General features: G+C 22.5%; 6 protein-coding genes across 6 annotated transcripts; 4 read left to right on the top strand and 2 right to left on the bottom strand.

The window, feature by feature from the left end:
• Nucleotides 1–169: 169 nt before the first annotated feature.
• Nucleotides 170–4,267, bottom strand: PY17X_1321700 (conserved Plasmodium protein, unknown function; the record flags this gene model as incomplete). Its single annotated transcript, XM_721862.2, has 1 exon — nt 170–4,267. The coding sequence occupies one exon, from the start codon at nt 4,265–4,267 to the stop codon at nt 170–172; it is 4,098 nt and encodes a 1,365-aa protein (XP_726955.2).
• A 2,075-nt stretch (nt 4,268–6,342) lies between these two features.
• Nucleotides 6,343–9,363, top strand: PY17X_1321800 (SNF1-related serine/threonine protein kinase KIN, putative; the record flags this gene model as incomplete). Its single annotated transcript, XM_722543.2, has 1 exon — nt 6,343–9,363. One exon carries the CDS (start codon nt 6,343–6,345, stop codon nt 9,361–9,363), a length of 3,021 nt encoding a protein of 1,006 aa, XP_727636.2.
• A 1,758-nt stretch (nt 9,364–11,121) lies between these two features.
• PY17X_1321900 (uncharacterized protein) lies at nt 11,122–13,455 on the top strand (the record flags this gene model as incomplete). Its single annotated transcript, XM_722313.2, has 1 exon — nt 11,122–13,455. The coding sequence occupies one exon, from the start codon at nt 11,122–11,124 to the stop codon at nt 13,453–13,455; it is 2,334 nt and encodes a 777-aa protein (XP_727406.2).
• Nucleotides 13,456–14,742: 1,287 nt separating this feature from the next.
• On the top strand, nt 14,743–15,228 carry PY17X_1322000 (uncharacterized protein; the record flags this gene model as incomplete). Its single annotated transcript, XM_722314.1, has 1 exon — nt 14,743–15,228. The coding sequence occupies one exon, from the start codon at nt 14,743–14,745 to the stop codon at nt 15,226–15,228; it is 486 nt and encodes a 161-aa protein (XP_727407.1).
• Nucleotides 15,229–15,988: 760 nt separating this feature from the next.
• Nucleotides 15,989–16,687, bottom strand: PY17X_1322100 (mitochondrial ribosomal protein S11 precursor, putative; the record flags this gene model as incomplete). The annotated part of the gene is made up of 1 exon (XM_722315.1): nt 15,989–16,687. One exon carries the CDS (start codon nt 16,685–16,687, stop codon nt 15,989–15,991), a length of 699 nt encoding a protein of 232 aa, XP_727408.1.
• Nucleotides 16,688–17,777: 1,090 nt separating this feature from the next.
• On the top strand, nt 17,778–19,196 carry PY17X_1322200 (6-phosphogluconate dehydrogenase; the record flags this gene model as incomplete). The annotated part of the gene is made up of 1 exon (XM_722316.1): nt 17,778–19,196. One exon carries the CDS (start codon nt 17,778–17,780, stop codon nt 19,194–19,196), a length of 1,419 nt encoding a protein of 472 aa, XP_727409.1.
• Nucleotides 19,197–20,327: the final 1,131 nt, after the last annotated feature.

Raw genomic sequence — 20,327 nt, forward strand, 5'->3', positions numbered from 1 at the left:
CTTTTTTGTGGCATGTCAAGTAAAATATGTACAGTTAATTAAAGCATTTGACACTAGGAATGAGAATATATTTTGGGATAAATAAAGGAGTATTTAAGTAGATTCTGAATTGCATAAATATATATGCATAAAATATGTGGGATTTATATAAAAAGTGAGTGACTAGCTATTATGCTGTATTGAATGTAATAAATTGCCCATTTATAATAGAAAAGTTGAGTTTTTTCAAAATAAGTTTTACATTATGATTAATGAATAGCAATTTGATTGGGCAATAATTATCAGTTAAGCATAATTGTATTAATAATATATAGACCATAAGTTTGGATTTTAATTCATCTGCAATAATATATTTATCATCGCTTTTAAGTAAGAATGTGTCTAAAAAGTTATTAATAAATTTCGATGGAAAATAGCTATTTCCTTCTGAGGATAATTCAACTGCCATTTTCATTTCGTGTGTGCTATCTTTATATATTAAATGTTTCCATAAATTCTGATCATTAAAAAATATATTAGCTTGTGCTGATAAAAAGGAAAGATAAGAATTCAATATAATAAACAAGTTAGCAATTTCGTTGATTTTCAGCTTCTTTCGAATCTTCGTCGTTTCTTTCTTTAGTTCTGGATTTGCTCCAGTATTCGTAGGTATATTTCCATTCTCCACATGTTTATAATAAAAAATCGTCTTATAACATATTGGATGCATTTCTTTCTGTACTTTAGCTATATCGACTTTTCCAGTTAATATGTTTAAAAAAAATGATGTTTTAAATCTCTCATTTGGATTAACTAACAATAAATGTATCAAAGGTATTGCTGCTAAAATATCATTATTTGGGTTGGAATCATATTTTGGTAAAAATTTATTTTTTATATCATTATTATCTTCGGTTTCAACATTAGTAATTTGTTCGGATTGATTTTTTTTTATACTTTTTAATATTTTTTTTTTTGAAGTAAAATCTTTTTGTGCATCCTGGACATGTTTATCATCTTCGTCTGGCAAAGACATTTTAATACTTTCTCTAAAATTATTAATTTGAATAATATTTAAAATTTGCAAAAATTTAGGATAGGTATACAATACATAGTATAAAAATATATATCTATATTTATTTATAATTTGTTCTATGAATCTACGATTTTCATTATCCCATTTGTAATTTATTAAATAGTCATTTATTTTCAATAATAAATTATCTTCTGTTAAATTCCCTTCTCTTAATATATAATTATTATTCAACATGTCGTTCTGAATACATTCTAATAATGTCATATAAATTTCGTTTAGATTAAAATGAATATTTTTTAAGACAAATTTTTTATTTAAATTATATTGGTCATAATAATTGCTCATCAATAAATTTAATGACACATCATAAATATTTTCATAATAAACATTTATTAACATTCCAAATAAATATTCCTTTATTAATTTCATGTGGTGTTTTTTAAAGTAACTATTTTTATATATATTACTATAATATTGTAGCTTAAATTGAAGTTTATTTATCCATTTGTGAGAATAAATTTCATTTTTTACAAATTTTCTATAAAATTCTTTTTTCTTTTCCTTTTTAGAAGTAACTATATATGTGGTTAATTCAACATAATCATATATGTCTATACTGTATTTATCTTCCTCTATATTCTCATCGATAACAACAATGTATTCATTAATATTATTAGTACTATTGTTATCATTTGTCTTATCATTGATATTTATGTAATTTTTGTTACCATATTTTTTCTTAACATCTTCGATTACATCATTTACTGCATTTTCGTTATTGTTTACTTTCTTTATATTTTTTTTAACTTTATTCAAGTAGGCATAATTTTTTTTAATCTCACTGTTTATATTGTTTTTTAAAAATTTTACAGTATTTCTATATGCATTTACATATTCATTATTGTTTATACAATAAACATCTAAGTTTCTATTACCTATATCATTAACATTTATTTTGAATCCTATACAATTTGAATTTATGAGAGGATTTATAATTGTATTGTTTTTTAAATTCATCATTTTTAATTTTTCTACTAAAATTACATTTTTATTTTTAGGTGGATCCGCAGGATGTTGAATATTTCGTCCTTTTAAATAATTTATTAAATTTTTTGTTTTTCCAGTACTATTTTTTACATAATCATCACTATCATCACTATTTACTACTATAGCTACTTCTTCATTTAAACTTTCTAAATATTTTTGAAATGTATTTTGATTATTATATTTATTGTTTTTTTCATTACCATTTTTTTTATTCTTGTTAATATAATAGTAATTATAATTATTATTATTTTCCCAGGCATATTCATCTATATATACATCATCAATACTATCCATATTTTTTACATTCATATATAGATTGCTCATTTCTTTCAATGAAACATTATCAAAATTTTTATTCTTTAAATAGGACATTATTTTTTGTGTTTTGTTATTTTTATTAACCTCAGATTTATCACTTTTATGATATATTAAATCTAGGTTGTCTGAATCTGAATCTTCTACCTTTTCATCTACTACATTAATATCCGTGCTCTTAGGCAAATGATAATCTTTATATTGTGATGCTCTGGATGTATATAAAATATCGTAAAAATTGCAAAATAATTGATCAAAAAATAAATCTTTATTATTTTCGTCCTTAATTATTTTATTTCTTAATGTATCAAAAAATGATTCTTTTAATACAAGTTCATTATTACTTTTCGAATAGCTAGATTTACCAAAATTGTCTAACATGCTATTCAATTTGTTTACATTTAAATAACGTTTATTTTTATATTTATTAAAAATTATATTTAATATATTATATCCTTTGCTTCCGTTTTTAATACGTAATAATAAATCATTAAAATTATTTTGGATATATTTTTCATGTATTATATGACAAAATATATTATTTTTTGATACCATATATATACTTTTATCCTTGTGATAAGAAATCTCATAATCTACATTAATTGGTTTTCTCTTTTTTATTTTATTAATAAATATGTTTGTTAATAAATTTCGTTCTTCATTCTTTTTATTATCCATTTTTTTCAAAATTGGCATATAATTTAAGTTATAATAAATTATTATATAAAAAAAAATTTGCATTTTTTCTTGGCATATTTTACACGAATTCGCATCCTCACTATCACAAGTGTGAGATTCGAAGAACTTTTCGATATTTTCAATACATAAATTATTGTAATTTAAGTTATTGACACCGTCTTTGTTTTTTTTTAGCAATTTCTCTATAAATATACTGTGATTATTATAAAAGCTATTAATCATTTTATGCCGAATTATTCTATATAATAACCTTTTTTTCTTCTTCTCAACATAGCTTTTATTATTAATATAACTATTAATTATATATAATTCATTAAATAAAGTATTCAATTTATTTAAATCCATACTTTCTAAATATTCATTTATAAAATTTATTTGTAATATTTTTTTTTCTCGATTTTTTGCAGTTCTTACTATTTTTATCAAATCTCTAAGATATTCAGGATATCGGTTAAGTAAGTTTATTTTTTTCTTTTCAAAACTTCTAACAACTTTTTCTCTTTCTCCTTTTAAGAACAAATTATCCCCATCACATGTCTCTCCATCACCATTCATTTTGTTATTTTCATTTTGATTGCCATTACCATAGTTTGTACTTTTACGTATGCTCCCTTCTATTATAATTTCATCTTCACTTGATGTGTAAATTTCATGATCATCATCATAATCAAACAAAAATTTATTATTGTAAACTAACTTTTTATTATCTATTAAATTGTATAAAATATTGTTGCTATTTATATTCCCCACATTATCAATTACATCTTTCGTAGGAGTGTTCGTATTTTTTTTTTTAGAGAATGAAGAAACAGAGTTTGATTTAGAGCTTTTGTTTGTATTTGTATTATTTTGTATATTATTTTTCATTAATATGTCGTTTATTTCTTTATATACTACTAAATATCTTGTAATAATTTCCAAACATTTATCATAAAATGTGTCAAAATTACAATTAGTATCATAATTATAAAAAAGTAAATTAAGTTTTTCTTTTATAACACCCTTTGATGCATTTCGCTTTCCAATAATATCTTCTTTCAATTTTTTCAAATTTTGTAAATGCGTTTTTAGCATTTCCGCATTATATGTATCTTCATTATCAATAAATGTTATGTTGTTTTTGATTATTTTTCGCCCAGTAGTAACCATGGGCCTAAGGAAATCCCTAGAACCAAATCGTGATTGTTCCATTTTTTCTTCTTGTATGATTATGTTTTCCGTAAATTTATTGTATTTTAAATATTTATGTATATATATATATATATATATATATATATATATATATATATATATATTTGTATATCCCTTGGAAACCCTACCTTTAATTTGTATTATTATGTTTTTGCTTTTTTTTTTGTTTATTTTGTTTTTTTTTCCTTCTTAGTGTTTCCTTTAATGCTTCCTCTACATAGTCATATTTATTAAAATCATCTTAATTTTTAATATTTTCCTTTTTTATAAAATTTCTTGTTTTCTTTCCTATTTTAAACCACTATAAACTATTTAAAGGATATATGCTATTTTATTTATTGCAGTTAATAATTTTTAATGTTTTTTTTTGAAATTCCTCCATGAATTTTTGTTTAGTTATTCATACTATAACTGAGTATGTTTTCTATATAGAACATCGTTTTATTTTTTTTCCGTGTTTTTTATATTTTTTAATAATATATGTTAATTATAAAATTGGTATTTTGCGCATTTATTTATAAAAAATTAATATAATATGGTTTACTATTTTTTATTTCTTTCATATCAATTTTACTTATTTTTAGCCGTTGTATATATATATATTTTTTTTTGATGTGTATTTTACTGTTGTCATATATTTTATAATAATATATATTTTTTAAATGCAGTACAAGAAATTTATAAATGATATAAACATGAATTTTATTAAATTTACATTTTTTTTTCTTTTAATAGGCATATTATATTTTACAATTTAAAATTATATATATATAATGTTTCAATTTTTCGGTTTATAATAATCTCAGTTTTTGCTTTTTTTTGGAGGGTTTTAGTTCTCTTATTAATACTATAATAATATGAGTTACATTACATATAGTGGCATAATTATGCAAATTCAAAATTGACTTATGGTATAGGGTTAATATTTTACTCTACTTAAAATAATAATAAGATATAAAATGTTACTTGAATTTCTTTTTCCATAATCTATACAATAGTAATAAATTATATATTAGTAAAAACTGAAAGGTTTGATTTGCCTATGTTCCCCTTTTTATGGAAAATAATATAAATACTAGGTTTAGGAATTAAAATAAGCTTATTACTTTTTTTATAAATACATGATTTTAATTTTAGTATTTAGCTGTATTTTCATTCTTATTGCATATATATTTTATCTTTTCTTATATATGGAATATAAATTATATGTTTCAATCCTCCTACACACGTATATATATACTTTCCCTTTTTCTCATTGTATATAAAACATATTAATAAAAAATTGACATATTAAAATGATCGCTTATATGATAGATTATCACAAAATAAATACCAAAATATATATAAATATAAGAGGAAAAATATATAGCCATAAATTGTATAAGACATGTTATAAATAGGAAAGGGGCATATATATACGTTCATATAATATTCTCGGTGAATATCATATAACTAGTTTGGGTTATAAGTTTACTAGAATATCAATATAATTTTTGTTGCTTCACATGCTCACATTTAAAATTTTTGTATTTTGTGTTTCGTTCATTTAATTGTTTTTTTCGAAGCATTATAAATTTAAAGATATAATTTATTTGCATAAAATATAAACCCGCAACCGCAATACAAAAAAATGTATATTATCCCAAAAAACATAATATCCTTTCAAAAAAATTAATTAAAAAAATATATGGTTTCACTAGATATTTAAAATTGCTATTTTATTTTGTTCTAAATTTGTATTAATTGTGCATGCTCAAATTCTTATTGGGCAAGACAAAATAATTTGTATATTAAAATAAAAATTTCCGAAAGCACAAAACAGAAAAGTAATTAAAATATCATATTAAGGAAAGGAACTTGACAATTTAGATTTCTTCAAAATTGTTGTTCATTTATTTGGTATTCGATATGTGTATGTATAAATAAATATATTTTTTAATGGTATTCTTTCCTTTATTGTATCAACTTTGGAAGAAGATAAATATAAATTTCTCTCATAAATATTATACATGCACATATATATAAAATTGAAATACCTTGCAACTTTATTAGCACACTTTAGAAAGTTGTAAAATATGATAAATATTGGTAATACTATTAAAAAGACCCATTTGCCTAAGAAAGAAAAAAAACGTGTCTCTGAAATTTTGATAAATAAAAATAAAATAGAAAATAATATTTTTTGTAGGAACAATAAACTTGAAAAAGACCACCTAGAAATAAAGAATAAAAATAAAAATATAGAATATCATTTTCAACCTGTAAAAACTAATAAAACATATAGTATTAATAAAAATGTTATAAGCAATAAAATAAACAATGAAGATTTGTATATAAAAAAAGAACCCCATGCAACCTTTCACATGAATACTGACATAAGAGAAAAAGATATAAATAATATATTAATGCATTCTAATGTTACTACAACAAATTTTAACAATGACCCTATTACTAGTACATCCCAAAAATGCGCGTCTAAAAAAAGAATATGTAAACACATTCCTATAAATAAAAAATTAAATTCCAATAAAGAAAAATTCAAATCATATCCAAATAATGAACAAGATGATCTTGGAAACTTTCCCCAATTATTAAGAAAATTTGAAAAAATAAAAAGAAAATCCCAAATTGAACATAGTAATGTGCATAAAAATGTAGGAAAAAGTAAAAAAAATGAAATTTATAAGACCAACAACAATTATGAAAGCTTACAAAATAATCCTAATAGGAAAATTTTTCAAAATTGTAGAAACCATTATATAGGAGGCATTTTTAATAAAATCGAAAAATTAAAAAGGGATAACTATCCTATTATGGCACCATCAAATTTTAAAAATAACAAACTTGCTCAAAATATGAGAAGTAACTCGAACAAATATTTTAAGCATGAATTAAACAATAAAAATAAATTAACCAAAAATCATTCATTAAAATATGAATATACCAAGAAATGGAATAATGAAGAAAATAAAAATAATGATAATGTACAAGGGGATGAATTTGAAAAAGAAGAAAACAATTGTTCTAATAAAGATGGTTATTCAAGATATAAAAAGAAAAAAAAAAAGAAAAATGAAAAATATGATCAAAAGTTAACACTAAGCAATATAATATTGAAAAAAAAATGGATTAATTCAGATACTATTGAAAGAATTATATCCAAAAATAGCCAACCTGATGAATTGGTAAAAAAAAATTCAAACGAAAATATTCCAAAAAATGATACTCCAATAGTCGAAGTTTCACAATGGAAAGTATTTCCTGACGTTATATCCCAATTGGATGCACCTATCATAGAACCATCTAATTTTGAAGTACCATTACACAGACCAACAAAATGTGCTACTTCTTCCAACTTCTCATACAAGTTATCAGAAAAATTTTCAGAGACACTTTCAACAAGATTAGAATGGGATGAAAATGAAATTTTGAAAAATGGGGAAACTAAGAAAACAAAAAGCGAATTAGACGGGGTTGAAGAACATGATTATACAATTCGAAATACCTCGATCACGTCTGCGTATAAACAATATAAAATAATAATCATAAAAAGCAATAACATAGAAGTAGGGAACTACATAATAATAAAAAATATAGGGAAAGGTACGTTTGGAAAGGTGTGTCTAGGAATGCATACATATACATATGAAATAGTTGCAATAAAAATATTAAATAAGAAAAAATTATTACGTATAATTAGTTATGATAAAATATTAAGGGAAATAAAAATCCATAAAAAAATAGATCATAATCATATATGTCGTTTTTATGAAGTACATGAAAATAAAAATAATATATATATGATATTAGAATATTTAGGAAATGGAGATTTATTGACATATATATGTAAAAATAGTAATATAAATGAAAACATTGGGAAAAGGATATTATACCAATTAATAAGTGCTATAGAATATTTACATAAAATAAATATAGTACATAGAGATTTAAAACCAGAAAATATATTACTGGATCATAATAATAATATTAAATTAATTGATTTTGGTTTATCAACAATATATAGTAAAAATAATTTTTTACAAACATCATGTGGATCCCCTTTTTATACACCTCCAGAAATACTATTAGGAAAGAAATACAATCCTGAATTAACAGATGTCTGGTCTTTAGGTATAATCCTTTTTTTATTACTCAATAAAAAATTGCCATTTAATCATAATGATATAAATAAATTATTTCAACAAATTATAAAAGGGTTAATGCAATTCGAACCCCATGTATCCATAAACGCAAAAAATCTTATTCAAAATATGCTCAATGTAAATTGTAAAAATAGATATAATTTAAATCAAATCAAAAATCATATATGGTTTTCTAACTATAATGCTAAAAAGGATGTATACTTAAATTGTCATCAAGTATGTAATTTAATGGATTGTAATACTTGCATATATATACATATAATTAAAAGCAGTAAATATTATAACAACTTTTTAATTAATAGAGTAAATAAAATATACAACTTAGATAAAACTATGATATTAAAAGAATTAAAAAATAAAGAACAAAATTGTATTAAAACAACATATTATCTTTTGTTGAACAAAATGGTTAAAATCTTATCAAAAACTAATTACTTATATTCACATTATATTTTTATAAAAAAAGAGACAGATTCAGAAATCTTAATTTCTAATGATGATGCTCGATCTATTACTTTAAAGGATAATCATGAACCCTCTAATTTTAAACCATTTAATAATTTTGATAATTTAGGAACTTTCAATTTTTTAGATCTTTCAAAAATTCAAAACCATGCATTAAAAGAATATCATACTAATCTAATGAAAAATCGAAACAATGGAATTAGTGGAGATATAGAACAAATTAATACACACAATTTATTACTATTACAACCAAAAGAAAAGTATAATATATTTCAAATAAATAAAACACAAGTACCAACAAATTGTTACCATTATAAACAAACCAAATGTAGATTAATTAAAAATCAAAGAAAAGACTTGTTATTTTCTGACAAACGTGTTAGTATCAACAATCCTAAAAAATGTATTATTAACCCTGATAAAGTGCTTAAAGAAAATATCGATAAAAAAAAAATTAACAAAATATAGTATTACACACTTCTTTTATAGGGTTCTAAAATTAGCAAGGATGTGAAATTATTAAATAAAACTATAACACAAGATTAAATTTTACCATATTAAACAAAATTTAAATATTTTTCACTACTAATCTAATGATCACATTTTTAGAATTAATAGAAATTATATATTTCTTAAACATGCAAATCAATAGTAATATAAGTTTTCCTTTTTAATAGACCGTTCAAATATGCACATGACTATCTTCTTTCATTGGAACATACGAAAAAAAACAATAAATAACGTACATTATGATAATTATATTTTTTTTGTTCACTTTTTTTGACATAAATATTCAACATGATAATATGTTCATAAATATTTCATTCGTTTTTTCATTATTATTATTGTAATTATTTGTATACAAGTCATATGAATAAAATTTAGACGCAATATTTGTAATATTCTTTATTCGTTTTATATATACTTTTTTCTATATTAATTATTTGAATTTTTTTTACATTGTTTCCTCTAATATCCAATAAATAGTAACAAATGATAAGCACATTTTTGCTACCGATAAAAATTATCAACATAAATATATGCTTATAATAGTAGCATTAAAAAAATGTATTTACTAAAATATGATTAGGTTAAAATGTTAAAATCCTAACATATAAAGGGATAAGTTTATTTCTAATATTTAACAAAGCTGTATGAAATATTATAAAATTAGCACAAACACAAACCCCAAAACAATGGTAATTTTGGATACCATAAAATTCTAATATATATATGACCGTAAATATGAGAATAAATATTACACATAAGGGGTAAATTGAATTAGAAATAAAAAATATAGGAATTACATAATATTAATATAAAACTGCTTTTATATCCATTAGAAAATAAAAATATTAGATACATATATATATTCTTAATATTTTTTGTGCTTAATAAGATACATCCCCTTTATTCTCATATTTAAAATTGCTTTTCAAATGCTAAAAATATTCCATACATATATTTTTATTATAAACTATATATATTTTACATATAGAAAATACTACATTTCTATTAGAATTTATATTATCAATATTATATATAATATTTAGGGCATATATTATGCTCCGTTATGTAATAATTGCATATATTTTTTCCTAAAAACATTTAATTTAAAAAAAGCAGCAATTAAATAGTTATTATATAGGCAATATCATAATTAGTATATCTTCATTATTTTTTTTATTTATATAACATTTTACTAAACTTATAATTTATTCGCCCCTTAAATTCTCCCTTTCGATCTCCGTTATGCCTATTATTATATAATAGGATATATGCATTATTTTTTTTTTTCGTATAGGTGGAAAATTACGCCTTTTAAATTAAAAAAAAAGGAAAATATTTATATAGTAAATAAGGTTTTATGTAAAATTAGGAATATATATTTTTCTTAATTTAGTTATTACAAATAATTATTTGCTATACGTATTTAATTATATATATGATATAATAAATATGGAAAAATAATTACGGTAGAATTATAAATATATATTTATTCAGTATGTTTATATATCAAATTTGAAAAAAAAAATATATATTTACAGTATATACAAAAGGGCTTAGTGTGGGCTAAACAAAAAAACTTTAAAAACCACATAAAATATAATTCGTGTATGTATATAATATATGCCCATATATAATAATGTATATACATAATTGAATTTTTTTCATAGTTTTGCTTTAAAAAAATAATTTATAGTTTATATATATATTTTTTTAAATATGCGTATAAATTCGCTTATATATGCAAACTTGTTGTTTACGGCTATCCATGCAAACTTCTTTAGCAAAGGAAATAAGGCAAATTACGTTTCAGCTTATATAAATTCATTCCACTACTTTAATAATAATAACAATAATGATAATAAGATCAATATCGAAAATAATAACAAAATAAATGATACTAACACAGAAAAACATCAAGATCAATTAAATAATTTTTTTACTAGGAGGTTTTACAGTCTTTATAGTAAAAATCGATATTTAAGAGAAGGGAAAAAAAACTCAAAAGAAGTTAATTTAAATAACGACAATACCAATAACTACAATATGGAATCTTCAAATGAACAAAACAACCAAATGATGGGTGGTGATTCGTATAAAGAGAGACTTCAAAATTTAAAAAAATATATGGGTGACCATAATATTGATGTTTACATCATAATAAATAGTGATGCACACAATTCTGAAATTATAAATGACCAAGATAAAAAAATTTATTATTTAACTAATTATAGTGGTGCTGATGGAATATTAATATTAACAAAAGATGCACAAATAGTATATGTAAATTCTTTATATGAATTACAAGCTAATAAAGAATTAGATACAAATTTCTTTACTCTTAAAATTGGTAGAATAACAAATAGAGATGAAATTTTTCAAACAATCGTCGATCTTAAATTTAATACTATTGCTTTTGATGGAAAAAATACAAGTGTTTCTTTTTATGAAAAATTAAAAAATAAAATAAAAATTCAATTCCCCGATAAAAAAATCCAAGAAAAATTCATATATAAAAATTCCATTAATCAAGTTGTTAAAGATAATAATATTAATTTATATGTATTAGAAACACCATTAGTTACTGTACCAAACAACGATGTAAATAAAAAACCGATATTTATATATGACAGAGAATTCGGTGGTTCTTGTGCTGCACAAAAAATTCAAGAATCTTCTGATTTTTTCATTGAGAACCCTGATGTAGATTCTTTGTTACTTTCTGAACTTGATGAAATAGCTTATTTGTTAAATTTAAGAGGTTATGACTACAAATATTCTCCATTATTTTATTCCTATGTATATCTTAAATATAATAGAGATAAAGGAAGAATTGATGACATAATTTTATTCACTAAAGTTGAAAATGTTCAAAAAAATGTATTAGCCCATTTAGAAAGAATACATGTAAAACTTATGGATTATGATTCCGTTGTTTCATATTTAACAAAAAATGTTTCATCCAAAAGCGAGAATACCAAAAATAATAATGGAAAAAATATTATCCTAGGAAGCATACATGAAAATTCCAGTCCACGATATGATATATCTCTAAGCCCACATATCAACTTAATGATATACATGCTTTTTAACAAAGAAAAAGTTTTATTGAAGAAATCACCAATTGTAGATATGAAAGCAATTAAAAATTATGTAGAAATGGACAGTATTAAAGAAGCTCATGTTTTAGATGGTTTAGCTTTATTGCAATTTTTCCATTGGTGTGAAGAAAAAAGAAAAACTAAAGAATTATTTAAGGAAACAGAAATATCTTTAAGAAACAAAATCGACTATTTTAGATCAACCAAAAAAAATTTTATATCCCTATCTTTCTCAACTATATCAGCTATAGGCCCCAATTCTGCTATTATCCATTATGAATCTACAGAAGATACTAATGCTAAAATCACACCAAGTATTTATTTACTAGATTCTGGAGGACAATATTTACATGGAACAACAGACGTAACAAGAACAACCCATTTTGGTGAGCCAACTGCTGACGAAAAAAAATTATATACCTTAGTTTTAAAAGGTCATTTAAGCTTAAGAAAAGTTATCTTTGCTAGTTATACTAATTCAATGGCTTTAGATTTCTTAGCACGTCAAGCATTATTCAACAATTTTCTAGATTATAATCACGGAACTGGTCATGGTGTTGGTATATGCTTAAATGTACATGAAGGTGGATATTCTATTTCTCCAGCTGCTGGAACACCATTAAAAGAAAATATGGTACTTTCTAATGAGCCAGGTTATTATTGGGCAGACCATTTTGGTATTAGAATCGAAAACATGCAATATGTAGTTACTAAAAAACAAACGGATAATGCTAAATTTTTAACTTTTAATGATTTAACCCTTTACCCATATGAAAAAAAATTATTAGACTATTCTCTATTAACCCCTGAAGAAATTGCAGATATTAACGAATACCACCAAACTATTAGAAACACTTTATTACCAAGAATTAAGGAAAATCCATCAGACTATGCTAAAGGAATAGAGCAATATTTGATGGATATAACCGAACCAATTCACACTAAGCAGTAGAATTTTGTATATATGTATTTAGTTGAATCTATTCGCTACATATGTGCACTTTTCCCTCCTACATTTCTACTAATTGTGTTTAGAATTTTTGTATGTGCCCATTTATTATTTGTGTTGATTCAAGTGAAATATATGTTGTGTTATTATATACCTGATTATATTGATACAGTAGTATAAATTATATATATGTGGGTGCTATATTTTTTTTTCCCTATTTTTTAAATTTTTGGTTTTAAATATTCTTATGTTTTTTATAATCAAAAGAAGGGATTTATATGATTATACCGTAAAACATATCATTGCTAAAGTGATAATTCAAAATAATTTTTTTTTGCCAATCAAAATAAGAGATATATCATTATTAAAAAAGCGCAAAGCAGTTATATATCCATAAAATTGTAATGTTTATTTTAGTATTTACAATCATAAGCAATATATATAAAAAATGAAGTATAAACAAATCTTTAATTCTTAATTGTGCTAATTATATATACATTTTATATGATTTCCTCTTTGTCTAGTTTTGGCTTTATTCAAATTATTTTTTATTTTTTTATAAATTATGGGAAAATAATTAATATATGCATATATATATATATATATTAACAAAAGATGAAAAAGGAACAATGACTCGCCTTAACGCATTTATACATATTTTTTTCCATATAATTTTTTTTAAATAACTAAAATATCAATTATATATATTTAAAAAAGCAGTAAAAATATGTAACAATTTTATAGGATGTTAATTTTTTTTGTGCATGGAATATATACATATATAATTTTTTTTAATCTTCGAATTATTTGAGATTTTTTTTATAAATTATACATGTATATTTATGCAAATTTATATATTTTATTAAATGCCATATTGTTGTTATTATATAAAAAAATTAATGTACATAATATTATATAACTAAATTAATGTTTTGTTTGATAATTTTGCCGTTTTACGTCTTAAACTCAAAAATATTTATGTACAAATATATATAATATAATATAATAAATATAATATATTTTTTTTTTCACTATTCTTATTAACTATAAATTTGTTCAACCATATATAAATAGCAAAAGAGAAAATAAAGGAAAATTATAAAAAAAAACAAAGCTCGAATTTGTTAGCAAATTATTTTTTATCGAAAAGTTATACATATAACCTTTTTAAACGCATATAAAATATATACATATATAAACTTATATATTTTTTTATATCAATCCAAATATACACGAGGATTATTTTCAATTTGTTTGGATATTTTTCATATTTTTTTTTGTTTATAAAAAATGAATAGAAGATTGCTTAATCAGTGTTTCCAAAGGAGTAGAAGATGTTCATATATAAATGTCTTAAAAATAAATAACACAAATAATGGCTATCAGTTACATTGCCGTAATTACAGTGATAATGTAAAAGACCATTTTAATAAACCAAGAAATGTTGGGTCATTTGATAAAAATGAAAAAAATGTCGGAACATCGATTGTTGGTAAAGCTTCATGTGGTGATGTTATAAAATTGCAATTAAAAATTGAGGATAATGTGATAAAAGATGCTCGTTTTATGGCATTTGGATGTGGGTCAGCTATTGCTAGTAGTTCATATGCAACTGAATTGATAAAAGGGAAAACAATTGATGAAGCTTTAAAAATTAAAAATAATGATATTGCTTCTCACTTGAATTTACCACCCGTTAAAATCCACTGTAGTTTATTAGCCGAAGATGCTATAAAGCATGCCATTAAAAATTATAGAGAAAAAGTTATAAATTGATAAATATCAAATATGAAATGAAGTAAATTGAATTAAGTGTCAAAATCTCAACAGATTAATATAAAATGAATGAATCAATCAATAGGTAACAAGATTGAAGAAATATAAGTTCATGATTTTTCCCGTTTTCTTATACCTATAAAATCAATCATTCCCCTTACAAAAATTGGACACATAATAATATTTATATTTTTGTTTTTATCTTTTAATTGATATTTATATAACACTATGAAAAAGTATTATAGCAGTTTCTTCAATTTTTTATTATTTTACTTTTTTTTATGACATTTGTATGATTATATAATATACCATATATATTCCCATTATACAAGGGATAACCCTATTAGCAATTTTTTTATGTACTTTATATAATTAGAAAAATTTGAAATAATAATTATAGCTTATTATTTTTTATTAATTATTTTTCTACATATTTTTACCTTTACAAAATGTATAATATTAACTTTTAAAACAATATTTTAATAAAATAAAAAAATATTTTTAGTTTAAATGGTGAAATATATCACAAAAAATTTATTAAATATGCAAATTGGAGAACTCCTTAAGGCATATATGTTTAAGCTAAATAAATATAATAAAAAAAAATTTAATATACATTATGTATATGCAATAACTAAACAAAGAAAAAGGACAAAACAAAAATATTAACATGTATATATATATGTGCAACATTCTATGTTATGTATTAGATACTACTAATACTATAGCAGTAGAAAGAATGTGCACTACTATATAATACTTAGACACGTCGTCTCTTTCGAGGTTTTGATGCATTTAATCCACATTTAGGTAATCGGGGTTCATGAATTATTTCTGTTATGTTTAGGTTGTTTGCATACATAGCTTGTAAAACTGTTTCAACTCTCATGATTCTTCTAAATTTAATATCAATCGAAAAGATTCCAAGTCTTTTGCACTTTTTAGCAATGTTCTCTCCTATCCTATATGCACATCTTTCACTTTGTTGTAAAGTTTTAGTAAATCCAACATTTCCAGCAAAAGAATTAAATATTGTTTTATAATTTTTACTTTTATTTAAAACTTGTATATGCACATTGTTTTTAGAAGTCGTAATAACAGCTCGAAATGAATCAGTTGGCTCTATTATTAAATTATTTTTATCTCTATCTATATTATGAAATTCTTCTCTATTACCAAATAGCTTATATCTTCTTTTATGCCCTTGACAATTTTTAAGGGTTTCTCTTGTTATATTTTTTTTTTTTTTATCTTGTTTTTTTACAACTTCCTTCAAATTTGTAATAGCATTTACTGCTTCTTCTGACAAGGTTGTAAAATTTCTATATCTATCATTATTTGTTTTTAAATTCATAAAACATTTTCCTTTTATTACATTTTCTTTTTGTATTATAAAAGTTTTGAAAAGTTCATTTCTCAAAAATATTTTCTTATTAAATTGTATCATAGAGCTAAGCATTGTATATTTAAGGCATCGTTATTTTTTATATCTAAAATATTAATTGTATATACAAAAAAAACATATTGTAGATATATGTATATTATACATGGATATGGATAAATATGTTATTCGATATTGACATATTTTCTATTTGCTTGGATTTCAATTTTTTATCATTTATAAATAGTAAGAATATATATCATTTTTCTCCTTTTCTTTTTGTACGTATATTTTGCATGTATGCTGAAAATATATTAGATTAGGTAATTTACCTTTAAAAATACATTCAATACAATAACGAAAAAAAATAAACTGTACAATCATATATATTATGTGCAATATCGGCATATAGTTAGAAGATTCAATATATTTTTATCAGTGTGCCACTATCGCTTAAGCGCATATTTTAAGGGCATATTTGCCCCTTATAATTTTTCCTATATAATTTTTGTTCGTATATATTTTATTTATTTTTGTGTACTCGGATATCATTCACTACTTTTGTATTCCTTATTTTTTTCTCTTTTCGGTAATGCTTGTTGAAAAATATTTCTACACATAATATAACTTGTTATATTATTAAAAAAAAATAATAAATAAAAAATATCCAATCAATTTAATTTTTATTCAAAACCAATATAAGCGTATTATTTTTATTTACTGATAATTTTATGATAGGCAATATCATAGAAGAGGAAAATAAAATATGCAAAATACTCTAACAATAAAAATATGAGAAAGAATGCTAAAATTAACTCAGCATTTATAATTGATTTTATTTCCTTCTCTAAAAATTAAAGGTATTAATAATAAGAAATATGTGATAAAATAACAACTGCAAAAATATAGTTATACATCTATTGTACATTTATGCATACATATACCAATTCAACATTTCCTTCTTTTTTAACAGTCCCTTTAAATCACCTCTCTTGAATATATATATATAATTCAGATGAATCTCAAGGCATTGGCCAAATAATCAGATAGCACTAAATCGAAAAATTTATATATTTAAAAATACGGCACACAATAATATTGTGTACTTATATATATTTACCAAAAAAATTTTGTAGTTTTTCTTGTTCTATATCCTTTTTTGCGGAAAATGACAGATGGTTGCGACATTGGTCTCATTGGACTTGCTGTTATGGGTCAAAACCTCAGCATGAACATCGCTAGTAACGGATTTAAAATAGGAGTATACAATAGAACTTATGAAAGAACAACTGAAACCTTAAAGAGAGCCAAGGAAGAAAATTTAGTGATTTATGGATATAAAACATTAGAAGAGTTAATAAATAATTTAAAAAAACCTCGAAAAATTATATTATTAATAAAAGCGGGTCCCGCAGTTGATGAAAATATAAATAATATATTAAAATATTATGAAAAAGGTGATATAATAATAGATGGAGGTAATGAATGGTATTTAAATTCAGAAAAAAGAATAAAAATATGTGCTGAAAAAAATGTAGAATATTTAGCTATGGGAGTTAGTGGTGGTGAAGCAGGGGCACGATATGGTTGCTCTTTTATGCCTGGAGGATCAAAATATGCATATGACCAGGTAGAAGAAATATTAAAAAAATGTTCTGCTAAAGTTAATACATCACCATGTGTTACATATATAGGCCCGGGATCATCTGGAAATTATGTTAAGATGGTACACAATGGTATAGAATATGGTGATATGCAATTAATATCAGAAAGTTATTTTATTATGAAACATATATTAAAATATGATAATAAAAAGTTAGCAGAAGTATTTAAAAAATGGAATGAAGGTATATTAAATTCTTATTTAATTGAAATAACATCAAAAATATTAGATAAAAAAGATAACTTAACAGATAATTATTTAGTAGATGTTATATTGGATATAGCGGGTGCTAAAGGAACAGGAAAATGGACTATGCTCGAATCTATTGAAAGAGGCATCCCTTGCCCAACTATTTGTGCTGCCTTAGATGCCCGTAATTTAAGTGCTTACAAAGAATTAAGAATAAACGCAAATAATAATTTTTCTAATGAAATAAAAATTAATAATACTAATGAAGATCTAACAAATTTTGAAAATGATCTATTAAATGCTTTGTATTGTTGTAAAATTATTTCATATACACAAGGATTATTTTTATTAAAACAAGTCTCAAAAGAAATGAATTGGAATTTAAATTTAGGAGAAATATCAAGAATATGGAGAGGTGGATGTATTATAAGAGCTATTTTTCTAGATCGTATAACTAATGCATATAAAAATAATAATGCTTTAGAATTATTGTTTATGGACAAAGAATTTTCCGAAGAAATGAAAAACAAATTACCATCCTTAAGAAGAGTTGTAGACATATCTGTACAATGTTCTATTCCTATTCCTGCATTTTCAGCAAGTTTAGCCTATTTTCAAATGATATCATCACAAAATTTACCCCTTAATTTGGTCCAAGCACAAAGAGATTTTTTTGGATCACACACATATAAGAGAACTGACAGAGATGGTGATTATCATACTCAATGGGAATAAATCATATTTCAATTATAAAAAATTGTTGAATTAATAATACTCGATATACAATATACGTATATGTGAATTAATATCAAAATGAATTGGAAAAAACAATATATCAGTGATAACATAATATTCATTTATTCTCTTGACTTTTTAATTTTCCTTAATTTTTAGAGAATACTAATTTTTCCATTCTTAAAAAAAATATTTTTTTGAGCCTTTCATGTATATGTAAATACGTGTATGTATTTGTATGCATGATAATAAACACAATACTTTCACTCTTTTAAAGAACATATTTTATGTATTGAACTTTATTTTTACATTAAGTGAAAGAAATAATTAATATTATCCTGAAACAAATAATGAGTAATATTGTTGTCTAGTATTGCTTTATCATTTGCATGATTATTGTATTTTATTTCATTGGAATATTATTGAAACTATATTCGTATTAGGCATGTTGTTGCTAATATAACAAAAAATATAATTTAATTGTAAAAATTACAAGAAAATCAAACAAAGGCATAAATCCTATATATTTTAGTACCAGAATAAAATCGGATTATGCATTTTTTTTAAGTAAAGAATAATGTAGAATATATAAAAATAAATAGTAATAAACATTTCATATATATCTTATTCATACATACTATCCTTTTTGTGTGCGAGCCTAAATTGTTTGGTGAATAATAATTAGTAAAATATAAAATAATAAAATATTATTTAGACCAAGACCTGTGACGTGTACTTTCTTAACTCTATTAGGTGCATTTAATCGAATAAATGTGTGCATTGAGATTAATTTGTTTAAGTAAAACATGAGTAAACGCGTAAATTATTCTTCAATTTAATTTGAGTTTACATGTGTGCATACATCCAGTTTGATGTTACAGTTTTCAGTATATATATATATTCAAAAATAAATATAAAACGATTAATTTTTGAGTAAAAACATTAATTTTTTTAACTTTGTTTTTGTACAAATATATAATAATTCTCTGTATTCTTTGTTTCCTTAATTTTCAATGATTTGTGAAAATTAAATAAAAGTTAACACAACGTCATAAGTATTTATGCATAACTACTATTCATTTATCTTGAAAAATAAATTTTATTTCAGATATTTTGTCAAATATATATATA

This window comes from Plasmodium yoelii (assembly GCF_900002385.2).
Source record: "Plasmodium yoelii strain 17X genome assembly, chromosome: 13".
NCBI classification, from domain to species: domain Eukaryota; phylum Apicomplexa; class Aconoidasida; order Haemosporida; family Plasmodiidae; genus Plasmodium; species Plasmodium yoelii.